At 37.9% G+C, this 13446-nt stretch overlaps 1 protein-coding gene across 3 annotated transcripts in view; it reads right to left on the bottom strand.

Annotated features, from left to right (window-relative positions):
* The window catches only part of LOC105394787 (BCL2/adenovirus E1B 19 kDa protein-interacting protein 3), a 43784-nt gene that overhangs the window by 15194 nt on the left and 15144 nt on the right, over window positions 1–13446 (bottom strand). Inside the window, exon 2 of one of the 3 annotated variants that reach the window (XM_048623851.1) lies at window positions 7226–7300. The exons of 1 other annotated variant lie outside the window; for it this stretch is intronic. In XM_048623851.1, coding sequence (XP_048479808.1) covers window positions 7226–7300 — 75 coding nt within the window. Of the gene's footprint in view, window positions 1–871; window positions 1100–7225; window positions 7301–13446 lie in introns of those variants that run through there. One more of the 3 variants, XM_048623852.1, reaches the window with a different exon arrangement.

Genomic DNA, 13446 nt, shown 5'->3' with positions numbered 1-13446 from the left:
GTGTGTGTGAAATAAATGTATTTTCTTTCTTTCTTTCTTTAGTAGTAATTTGGTGCTTTACTCGCTGGAACTTTTTCATTGCCCGTGAGTGTAATAAACGAAAATATTTTGATCAAATTCTATTGTAAGCGAAACTTTTTCATTGCCCGCAAGTGTATAAAGAGACAAAACCTACACAGAAACTTCCGGAGCAAAACCGTCCTTTATTTCTGTCCTGAAATATTCAAGAGCCGGGGTCGCAACACAAAGGATTCCTTCAGGAGTTTCAGCGTCTGAGTCCCGGCGACCGCAGACTGCAGACGATAGAAGCTGTGAAGGAATATTGAATGAACCTGCATGCGCGATCAAAGGGATATCTTCGTACGTTTGAACATAAATAAGAATGTATCTTATTAAATGTAGAATGTTTTTATTTTTGGAAAGAATTCTGATAGGTTCTAGTAAAGTTTTATTTTTGCACACCTAGTTAATAATTAAATTTTCTTGCACCTCCTGAGGATTGACTGGTAGAAAATGCCTATAGCATTAAGTCCACCCTCTATACAATTATGTTTATATTTATGCAATAAAGGATTAAATAAATAAAGTATCTAATTACCCATATTAAAATTTACTTATATATCTTTCAGTCCATCCATCCAAAGGTTGTCTGGAAGAGATCGCTATAAGCGATAAGACCGCATTTTGTACCCTAATTAAGCTGATGTACAAATAAAGATTTCTATCTATATACCTAACCCTACCTAAAATTCTGCTCATCAACAGTTCCAAAAACCCTGTATTTCCAAACACAGAAGTTGGATCGGAAAATTCACATCAAAAACAAATAGCGATCGCAGACGCAACACTCGCACAACCAAAACAAACGTACCGAGATCGTCCATCGCGATCTGCGACGCTTTCGTCGATTCCATCATGTTTACAAACTATCACAACACTATATCACAGCCACAGCACCAGCACGGCACTTGAAAAAATCTATTCGCACCAAAAAATCCACTAAAAGTGTTCACAGCGAATTATTACGATTGATTTAGCGAGAGCGACGGCGCGCGCGACCGTTCGCCGCGAGCGTCGGTACAGAACTGACTGATTTGATTTGAATATGGAACATTGTAAACAATGTGCGGCGCTGATTGGCCGGCGCTCGGTACTTGGTACATTGCACGCGGACGGCGCACGGTTCAACGTATCCGGGGGGTCATTCTACATGACGAAAAATGAATTTTCGGAGGGCTGCTGCGTGAGCCACGACTCTGTCTCGTTGTATTAAACGTGTAAATTGCACGACAGCTCTGGTTAGTTCGTATTTTTTCAGTATAGAGTAACCCTACCGTTAAGGCATGACATCTATCACGTATGTTATCTGTCGGTGCAATGTGTTGCACTTGTATCGTCATCTTGTGGAAAACTTAGGATATATGGCTGATAGCGACGATGCAACTGTCTGTCGTAATTTTCTTTTTCAATCCACAGTGAAATTGGAAACATAAAATTATAGAAATGCTAGAAATGTCCAGTCGGAAAAACCAGTCGGAGCCAACGGGTTCCGCTCATCTGGCATAATCTTTATTGACCAAAACTCATTTTGCATAACTCGTATGGTCTAAACTTTTTTGGCCGAACCATCACTTTGCCAAGACTTATGTGGCATAAGGCTCGTTTCGTCTAAAACTCTTTAGGCACAATCTTTAAACACCTAAGATTCGTTTGCTCAAATTTATGTTCGTCTATACCTATGTATAATCTTGTTTCTCCTAATGTTATCTTAATAAATAATATATTAAGTATGTAGTAAATGTACAAATTGTGGTATTTTTCTCCTACATCCCGAAAATCACGATATTGTATGATCAAAAAATCGAAAGTTAAAGACCAATATAATTATTACAAACCCCATGAGATCGAAACCTAAAAATAGGTGCGACGACGAGCAAAGCGAGGAGGAGCGTGTTAGGTGTACATGTTGATCAAAACCAAAGCGGAGCGCAGCGAAGCGGAGCGGAGCGTTTTCCAAACAGCGGAAACAATACAAGGCACTAGTTTGCGCTATGTAGGGAGATGCTCCGTCAAAGTTAAAGCCAAACGAATATTATTACTTTGTATAAACCTATGCCATAGCATTATTAGGCTATTCAAGATTTGGCCATACCATTATTAGGCTAAACAATGTTATGCGAAATAACTTTTTACTAAACGAGATTTATGCCATACGATTTTCGGCGTAACGAGACTTTGACCAAACGTTACTATGCAATACGAGATTAGGCAAAAAAATCTTATGCCAAAAAAGGTAGAACCGGAGCCAACAGATATCAAAAAGGCACCAGACCAGACACTACCAAAGACCCATCTCTCATCCCATCCCAGTCTATTTACAGATGAAAGTGTAGTAAAGTTAGTTATACCTTTTTAATAATGCAATTCGTATGTGTATACAATTGTACATTGTACATATTATAATTGAAGGACATTTCGAATCTATATAAGGACAAAGAGCCAAAGAACCAAAGTAAATGTACTCAAACAAGAAACATACATGAATGAGCAAATTATTGTCTTATCGATACGACGAAGCTTCCGTGAGATAAATTCACAAAGATACCCGTTGGCCGATAAACGGGATTGCTATTAGCAAAGCGATAAGGAATATAAAATTTATCACTTCAAGCGAAGGCCAAGGATTAGCCTAGTGAGCTGTGGATTATAGTAATCTCAAGTTGGGACAAGAATAAACGTAGCCTTCTGAAGATTGTGGTACTTTTTTTTCACAAAATTCTAGATGCGGGTCGTTTTTCATATCTTGCTCTTGATAAACCCTAGGGCTAAACAATTATGGTCACCGTGGTGAAAGGATGGGCGAGTTAAATGGAATGATAATATGTAAGAAAATGCATCTGCATAGAAATTTTGATAGTCACGTGACTTTTTACCGTGTGGAGGCAAACCATGAAAAATCATCCCTCCTGACTTCCTCAGTCACCTCCTTTCGGATAACTATACTATAACACTTTGGAACACCCTGTATATGAAGTTACAATGACAGTGGTCGTACAAACACGTGTTTCAGACACCGGAGAACAAAGGGACCTCTACAGAGTCTTCATACAATATATCTTATTCATGCTCATTTGTTGGGGAGATGCAACGCACTAACGACCCATGTTCTGACGATGACTACGTCGTCACAATACACACGGATTACTACGCATCAAGATATCGTAATAAAATGTGAATCAATTTGCACTGGGTTTTCACGTTTAGCGTTACGAGGACAGAGTGAAAGCGTCATCATCATCAGCCAATAATCATCCACTGCTGGACATAGGCCTCTCCCAAGGAGCGCCACAACACTCGGTCCTCGGCCTTCCTCATCCAACCACTACCGGCTACCCGCCTAAGGTCGTCAGTCCAGCGGGCAGGAGGGCGTCTCACGCTGCGTTTGCCTGTTCGTGGTCTCCACTCGAGAACGTCTACCCCAACGGTTATTGGTTCTTCGGCAGATATGACCAGCCCACTGCCACTTCAGCTTGCATATTTTGACAGCGAGTGTAAGCGGAAGCGGTCCGTAGTCAGCGAGGTCCAAGAGAAAAGGACGTCGTGGCCAGAGCTCAACTTGCTGGCCACCGACAGAGAAGGAAGGAAGCGCCTGGTGTCAGCCCCAGACTCCTCGGAGGAGTAGCGGGAATGAAGAAGGACAGTGTTGTGGCGCTCCTTGGGAGAGACCTATGTCTAGCAGTGGACGATTGGGATACATTACAATCGACCACGTCCCCACTGATAATGAAGGGAGCACGGATGGATGGATCTCCTTCCAATGAAGGGAGGGTTTTGTTGGACGATTGGGCTAATAATCATAAATAGCACATCTCTGGTGTAAAGGCACCTTAATAGTGTAGATATGGAGACATATCTGTTATCAGTAGGTTAACGTCTCTACATGCAACTGTGATGATGACATTGGATCTACCAGCTGCTTATAATTGGATCACATATGATTAAGTAATTATTTGCAATTAGTTTATATCTTGTTCATAAATATTGTATGTGATGAAAATCTCTTTGATAGTAGTGTTGAAAGTCTAAAGTCCCTTTGATTCTCAGAATGTTAACTATATTTCGCTTAGGTATCTGATAATGTTGGTAGATTTCATCATCAGCCAATAGTCGTCCACTGCTCTGGACATAGGACTCTCCCAAGCAGCGCCACAACACTCTGTCTTCGGCCTTCCTCATCCAGCCACTAAATACAAATAGATATACTTAAGTAAAATTGTACTAGAAATAAGTAAAAAATGGTATTAGATATACTTAAGCATAAAGTTGAAAAAAAGATGCACGAGGAGTGTCATTCGCCATTTCTTTCCTCCTTAATGACGGGGCCTTTGTGAAATGGTGGTAGAGTAATATTATGACCTTTGACAAATAATTCTAATATTCTACGTCGAAAAAATAATCGATTTCATTTCCACTACCGGCCACCTGTCTAAGATCATCGCTCCAGCGGATCGGAGGGCGTCCCACCCAACGCTTGATACCTGGCGAAAAGAAGATGGCGCCAAACGCGTAAGATACAAAATTATTTCTTTTATTTATTCTGAAATTCATTGTCTGTTTCCGCAAACAAAGACAGTACACACAAGGTGATCCACCGTGTTTGACCTTCAACCCTATTCCCGCGGTCGTAGAGTGCAAGTTGCCTTGCGCAAGGCCAGCTAAATGTGGACAAAGAAGATGAGTCAGTGATGCCCTAGGGAAGAAAGTTGCAGTGATATTTCTGTAGCGTTACAGTTGTAACATGTTGTTAAGAATTAAACCAGGTTTAGTGCCAATTTCTCCATAGTCGGTTAGAGCATAACCAGGTATTAGTGGTTGACTTTTGACACATCTGTGAAGAATTTTATATGGAGATGACTTATAATTGATGTACCAATCCCTGGTCGGTTAGATAGACATATAACAAGAGTTTGACATGGTTTTAAACAGGTGCATAAGGTAATTTGACAGCGCTATTAAAACTCATATAACTTGTGTCTAGTTCCTATAGAAAAACTAAACATAAATCTTTGCAAAACCTATAAAACTTGCTTGCGAGTTACCTCTGACTATCCGTTCGTAATATAGATAGATAGATAGATAGAGTACTCTTTATTTGTACACCAAGAAATGATTAACAATTTTACATAGACACTTAACTAGGGTACAAAAGGCGGTCTTATCGCTTATAGCGATCTCTTCCAGACAACCTTTGGATGGATGGACTAGAGATATAAAAGGGGTACAGTGTACTTACTCAAGGAATGTAGTATAATTTAAGTTATTATTATCTAACTACACACTAAATATAAGAAAAAAAAAATACACACAAGTACATACGCCTACTACATGTATTATAATACACAATTATATACAATATAATACATATATAAATATATACAAACACATATATACATATACATACATACATAATATACATACACATACATATCATACATATTATACCTACATACATGATTTTATAATACATATTTAATGATCTGATAACAGCTAAACAGTTGATTTAAGGTAGTGTTCCTTCACCATTCTCTTAAGTCTTAAAGGTTTCCAGAGTTGGTGCTTGTCGGATTTTTGAAGGAAGATCATTCCACAAAGTGATAGCGCGTACTGTGTAAGAAGCACTGAAGAATATACAGTCGTAAGTATATGTATGTAAAGTCAAAGTCAAATATTTTTATTCATCGTATAAATATAAAATTTTCTGATGAACGTAAATTTTTACACAATACTCTCCGTTCGGATAAGGGGGGCTCTTTCTGTCATGATATAGGTATATTGATGTCGATTCTGAAGGCAGAAATTCTAATTTTAGAGCTGTCAAAACTTAAATTTCTTTAATTAAAATGCGACTCTATGAGTCTTCCTGTAAATGTCATTTTTAGCTAGCAAAAATTTTAGTTTGACAGCGTTAAAATTTAAATTTCAGCCTTCAGAATAGCTGCCATTATGTATCTATAAAAACACACTTGCTGTTCAGAACATAAACATACATGCATGTACAGTACATGTATAATATATTCCTAACCACACTCACAAATGACCTTCGATAGATAGAGAGGCATCTGATATCTTGATACGTAGAAGAAATGGTGCGACGACGCTTGCAAACAACAAACAACACACTATCCATACGTCACATGTTTATGTTTTCGGTCATGTATAAAATTCACGAATGATCGATGATTATGATGATGAGCATAAAAATAAGGTTGTTTTTGACTGTCAATCCAAAATATGAAGTAAATGAGATTGGCCATTTCTCTGAGGCGCCATGACCCGCCAGAGCAGCCATTGATGAAACATATACTGATGGTGTAGCCCATGACTACAGTATTTTTATTTATTTATATACACTTTATTGTACACATACACAAGCAAACATAAAAGACAACAGTTACACTGGTGTAATTTTATTTATTATGAGGCATGGGAGAGATAACGAAGATATAGGTGCTTAAAGATCAAATTTTTGTACTGACTAGATGTTTCCCTCATACTAACTTTTTTTTTAACTTGGTTTAGACTTTTTAAAATATTTTTCCCTCATTTAGAACACCTTTATCATTGAATAAAAATAGGTTTGGTTAGTGGCCGCAAAGCGGGTCAGATTTGGCCATTCTCATTTCGTATGCAAGAAGCTGACAACCTAGAATCACTTAAATAACCTTTTTTTTAATCACGGAATTTCCATGGGAACCTCTTAAACTCGACGCGAAAGTGTCACGAGAATAAATGACATAACCTACCTTGTACATAGGACGACTAGCGAACAGTGGCTGGTCATGATTGCATGCGGAAAGCTATAGATCGCATCCAGTGGCGTGCTTTGGGGGAAGCCTACGTCCGACAGTGGACTGCTATACAGGTGTTGCAAAAAGGGTATACTAAGCCGAAAGGGAGTGACTCAGGGGGTCATTCTAAACAACTTTTTCTCTACGAGTTTTGGAAATTGGAAAAGGAATTATTTTTTTCGCGAATTTCCAAAACTCGTAGAACAAAAGTGGTTCAGAATGACCCCCTGAGTCACCCCGTTTCGGCTTAGTACACCCTTTTTGCAACACCCTGTATAGCAGTCCACTGCTGACGTAGGCCTCCCCCAAAGCACGCCACTGGATGCGATCTGTTGCTTTCCGCGTGTAACACCCTGTAGGCTGGTGATGGAACCTACCTTGGATAGCGTTAAGGGTCTTCCTTGATATCAGTGCGCTAGGCTCATCCTTCTGTTTCTGCTCATCAAACATATCTGGGGAAGAGAGTGCAGAGAGGAAATAAATAAAAAAAATGAGAATCGATGTGGTGCGCTTGCGGAGGAATAGGTATAAGAGAGAAATAATGTGAAAGTGACAAAAGATAGAAGTTATAAGACACACACACACACAAAATAGAAAACAGAAACTTTTTAAGAAAAATATTCGTTTTGTTATGTACCTATTATTGTAATATTTTATCAAAAGTTGTCTTACAGAGATGGCTCTAAGTGATAAGACCACCTTTTGTACCCTAATTAAGTAACAACTTGTTTATTTTACTATCCATTTATATATTTTTCACAAAATGTAGATTGATTTAATGTCTAGACATATTTAAACTTAATTCATATAATTAAATGTACATAACTCATTCAATTATAAAGTCATTTATTTCAATTTATCAGAATGCCTAGTAGTTGAAACTTTCAAACTTAACTTTGGATAAAATTATATTCTTCGCTATTTTTAGAATGAGACGTATCGTCTGCGTTTGATAAATAATAGTACATGTTAGAGTAAATAATGATATTAATATTCATTACATACTATAAACATTCGACTGAACACACACCAGTGGCCCAATTAAACTATTAGCTTTAGATATCGACATCCACAATGGAAAACTATACTATCTATCAGGTTTAATGGCGCTGTCAAACAAAATTGTAAAATGACTATATGCCTGTTTTTTATAAATAAAATAATAATAAATCTATACTTTGTAAAACACAGCATGAGTCCTATGACCGCTGTATTTGACAATATACATTTTATTTGTTATTTGTTTGTTTTAAAGGGAAACCCGAGTTTATTTGAGAGGCCATTTCGGAAGTAGCCAATTTTCTACATCCAGCTAAGACCTCTTTCCCAACTGCATAACCGTGGATTAAAGCTACTCAACAAAAACACAAACAAACACTCACACCTTGTACTAATGTACTCCCTTGCGGGGTAGGCAGATGTGCATTGCTGCACCCACTTTTCGCCAGTGTTATGTTAGTCCCAATGTAATAGGGGGCGGGCCTATTGCCATTTTACGGGCACATCCAAGAACCGAGAACAAATATCTGTGTTTAAAAAAAATATCTACCCCAGCCGGGAATCGAACCCGGGACCTTCGGCTCAGTAGTCAGGGTCACTAACCACTACGCCATTCGGTCGTCTAAATCTACTTACAAAGTGATAACCACTGACCATGACCTGGTGGTATACCAGAGTGCGTCACCAGAAGATTAAGTAATTGAGAGCAATCATACATCGATGTGGACGGATCTTTTGTGCCTACATACGACCGGCGGGTCACGTAGACATCTAGAAGGCATAACGTAATAGCTTCGCTCACTTTGCTCACGACTACTGTAATCCCTGAAGGAACAGTCAGAGGTGACTCGCAAGCGATCCATCCGCGTTTTGCCGTACGTTTGTCCTCACGTGATAGGTCGCAAGCCGTATCACCGTTTGTGAATGATAAGACTAGGGGTGCTTACATAGAGGAACTTGTTACCTGTATCTACCTGTACCGGTAACCTGATTATGCGAAAGCGCTCACTCATGGAGCATTTTCCTGATTTTTAAATGTCATGAGCGCTTTCGCATAATCAGGTTACCGGTACAGGTAGATACAGGGAACCCGATTCTCTATGTAAGCACCCTAAGAATAGAAATACCATTTCTCTATGTTTTTAAGGAGCTATCCCTAATAAAATGATGCCACCGTATAGCAAAGAAGAAGAACAATAACCTGTATGCGTACAAAAAGTTTAGCTTTTGGATAGCGGTAGGTACCTACCTACACATCTTGGGTCAAAACAAGTATACTGATAACGATAGCTATTTAAATACATTGTATTAGTAATCGCTTATTAATAGCCCAGCAACAAAGTAGAACCCAAAATGGCCATCAAATGTACGAAGAAAACCAACTATAGGGTAGACGAAAGGAGCCTCCAACTCAACTCAACAATCCATTGCTTACCTCAAAACTGACATAATTTGTATGGATCTGACAGAGTTTTTGGGAGATAATGGACGATCTACTGCTGGACACAAGCCTTCTCAAAGACTCGAGGGTTCTTGTCATAATTACGACTTACATTTAGGCAAATATCTGCCCCGGCTAGGAATCGAACCCGGGACCTTCAGCGTAGCAGTCTGGGTCACTAACCACCACACCATTCGGTCTTCACCATCTCACAAACAGATACACATAAACACACAATGTCAATGCCCTCGTTTACTCTCACTAAGATAGCAACAATGAAGAATGGGAGACAGACAAACTAAGGAGCCCTTGACATTATCACATTTATCTAAATTATACGGAGTGGAAATTTATCAGTGATATTGCCATTGGAAGATATGAATATATCAATATACCGGTATATCGTACTATGATTTTGAAAATAACTAAATACTAGTTTTAGTAGATAAAGTTATTGATATTGTTGGAACTGGCAGTAAAGAGACTGTATCTGGTTCGATTCTGGTTCTGAGGAAACTGGTCTTAGGTCAGTATTAGGACGATAAGATTATAGACTTCATCTTAATGTGCCAACTAGTTAGGTCCACCGATTAAAAAAAACATACCTAACTACCGTTTGAAAGCGTTTTCCCAAAACTGCCATTTTCATGTTAATTCCAATTTTTATAACCTACCTAACTACCAATACCTAGTATACATATAGAAGTTACTTGTTATTGTTGATGCACTGAATCCGTCAACATAAGTAAGGCCTGGGTCTCCTATTTACGCCGTAGGTCGCGTCTAGCGTCACGCCGTAGGCCGCGTCACGATGCTCACTATAGAAATGTACTGATGCGGTCTCCCTCACACGCCGACGTTGGCGCGTAGACATAATGAACATTGTGACGCGGCCTACGACGGTGACACTTGACGCGACCTACGGAGTAAATAGGAGACCCGGGCCTAAATAATAATTATACATTCACCAAATGCCGGTGCGGGATTCAAGGTCGCTTCGACCAAAACAAGTGTGCGAAAAACACATTCGTCATTTTTCCGCCCAACTGCCGATAAAGTAAATAAATAAAAATATTTTAACATAAACGAAATCTATCGAAAAGAACTAACTCCATAATCCAGAGAATTATCGCTATCCAGATTTAGAACTTTTGGAAACACGCCAGAAATAAATATTTTATCTGGAAGTGGGAACTGGCAGTTTATTTTATAAACATCGACGTTTTTAGTGTAAGTATTTTTAGGCGGTCGTCAGCGTTATCTACTCGTAGAAATAACTTTTCATGTTTTCATCGGATTTTAAGGTAAGTATTTACTACAAGAAATAGTCAGTGTAAAGGCCTGTTTCATGTTGTCTCGATAATGGCTACCTGTGGGGTACAAGACATGCTGTCGCTCTCTGTAAATATGTTTTAGAAAGTAGTAAGCATGTAGCCTAATTTGATAATAAATACTATCCCGAAAGTCCCGAAACGATGCTGTTTAGATATATATACATGTATGTACCTACCCATGTAGATACATTAATGTATCCTAGACCAAAAGTTCTTTGTTCAAAGGTCAACCACACCTTACCTCCTCTGATTTTTCAATCTATGTTTCAGACGTATAAAAATACAATTTGCTTTGGAATATTCTTCAGATCCTTTTAAGATTGCAAAATGCACTTTTATATACTTATGAGCGATAATAAAATCATATTTAAATCACAAACAAGCATGCAAAACAGATCAGTGACTTGCAAAACTCAGGCACCTACCTTTATTTACTATGTTATATTTTCGTCAAGTAAAAAGACTTCATATCAAAGAGAATTACGGGCTAAACCAAAAGTTACAAACACACAGTAAAAACTCTCTTAGAAACTTACAAGACCCCTGTAGCCATTTCCATTGGTAAAAAACCCTCAGTCTCCCTCACTCCGTTACCCAACAGTTTTCAGCTGAAAGTACCAGGCTCGCATGAAACGCTAGGAAGCACTGCTAGCGAGCGGGCGCGTTCCCGTCAGAACGTAGTGAGCTAGGTCAGGCATGGTCGGTGATCAGATGCTTTGAGGCTACCACCAGCGACACATTAGCAATCAACAATTATTATGTAGTGACAATTATGGGTAGTGGTTGGATGAGGAAGGCCGAGGACCGAGTGTTGTGGCGCTCCTTGGGAGAGGCCTATGTCCAGCAGTGGATGATTATTGGCTGATGATGATGATGATGAATTATTATGTGTCAAATACATGTCAGATCCATACAAATTATGTCAGTTTTGGCAGCAATGCCGCTTAAAGTTCGTTAACTGTTAAAGTGCGGTGGAGGCGGATAGCTATAGCACCACTGTTCTCCTATGCCTCATAATTATAACATGAATACCAAGGTGTAATTCAGTCAAGGACTATCCAAACTTTATGATTCATCAATGGCTGCTCTGGATCATATTTTTCTTCATCAGCCTATAGCAGTTCACTGCTGGACGTAGCCCAGGTAGCACACTGGCTGATTAGATGTCGAACCTGCCTCTTATTTAAGTGTAAAAACGTTATATAAGATGTTTAATGGTTTTCGTGCCTTCCATAGGCTGTTATAACGCTTTGAAATAAGTTAGTTAAAAAATGGTTGGTAAAAGGTACATCTCAAATACGTAATTAAGCTATGGGCTGTATACGAGTTCATATTTAGTGTTTTATAACGTTTTTTGCTGTTGAATGGCTGAAAAATATTATTTTATAACGCCAACTGGTTAACAGTACGGACCAGTGGTGTTCTAACGCTAAAAGCTGGTGTATCATCTTGAGTGCATCTTCTATCAAGCCTTTACACTACTTGTGGTTTATTTTAAAACCAATAGCCAGACGTCTGGTTAAAACTGTAAAAGAAATACTTTAAACAACCTGCAGCTGCTTAAAATACGTCAAAGTATAATCTTATTACTCTTGAAGCTGTAAACGTGTATCGAATCGTTTATTTTAACAGCTTGGGTTGCAAAGCTGTTTTGTGTAATTTTACAAGTGGCTTATAATTCTTATAGAAACTTAGTGTCATTTATGCGTACTATTATAAAGATTTTGACATCCCGGTAAACCCCCATGAAACTTGTTGCTCTTGATGACTCCCTTTTACAGCTTTTCTTCCCAACATTACTATAATCTTTTTTTAAGACTGTATATTAGGTCAAGCACGAGCAGAAAATATTAATAACGGGTGTTCCGTAGAAATAGTTTTTAAAGTTCCTCTTTTACCCCTTCTCCATACCTACCTACCTATTTAAATTAAATTATTTTAAAATAAAACAAAATTATACTTTGATGAACACTTTTATTATTAATTAACGACATTTCAAAAATGATGTAATTAGGGTACTTAAGCGGTAATTATTCAAAGCATATCACAGGATATTTTAAAATTCCTTTGTTCTCTCACTGGTTGGGGACAGTACACAGTTTAGCTTTACTATCTTCAAAAGCTTTCAGAATTTTGATCGGCATCGCATGAGTGAGCTGAAAAAAATAGGCAATTAGTAAGGTAATGTATTATTCCGTTAACGTCATACTAGGCATGAAAGTTACACTTATTTAAATAATACTTAATAAAAATAGTAAATTAATTTGTATTCTTTTTACGAGTACATCATTATCACTGCTTTATAGAAATTAAAAAAGTTTTATTCAAAATACGAGTTGTGCTTTTTGTTATAAGTAACACTATTCTTAATAATTAAAATTAAGGCGGTTTCTGTGTTCAATCAAACATTTCTTTATAGGTTATATTTTAGTAACGCTAGTATTTCTTTATATTTAATAATACCGAGTAAACGGATTTTATTATTTGCCAGAGGAGCCCCAATATGCTGCATAAAGTAATTGCTGAAATACGATATACCTCCTTAGTCATAAGAACTGCGTATCCCAAAACCTTGTAAAAACTAAAAGTGTAAATGTAAGTATCTTATGCAGAACATAAGCAGCCTGTGGCTGATTATTGGTATTCTTTTCGGCAAATAGAATCACAAGATCTTTTTTCAACGAATTAAGCTGAAAACCTTATGGACGCCATAACTAACCTAAAAAATATAGTTTGTATCAAATTTTAAAGCCTAAATTCTGCAAAAATACACATTTATTTCAAATAATAACTATGTCTCAACTTAAAATACGTTCGTAAAAGG

This window comes from Plutella xylostella, chromosome 11, assembly GCF_932276165.1.
Source record: "Plutella xylostella chromosome 11, ilPluXylo3.1, whole genome shotgun sequence".
Taxonomy (NCBI): domain Eukaryota; kingdom Metazoa; phylum Arthropoda; class Insecta; order Lepidoptera; family Plutellidae; genus Plutella; species Plutella xylostella.
The sequence above is the reverse complement of the archived record's forward strand: the minus strand, read 5'-3'. Positions and strand labels throughout refer to the sequence as shown.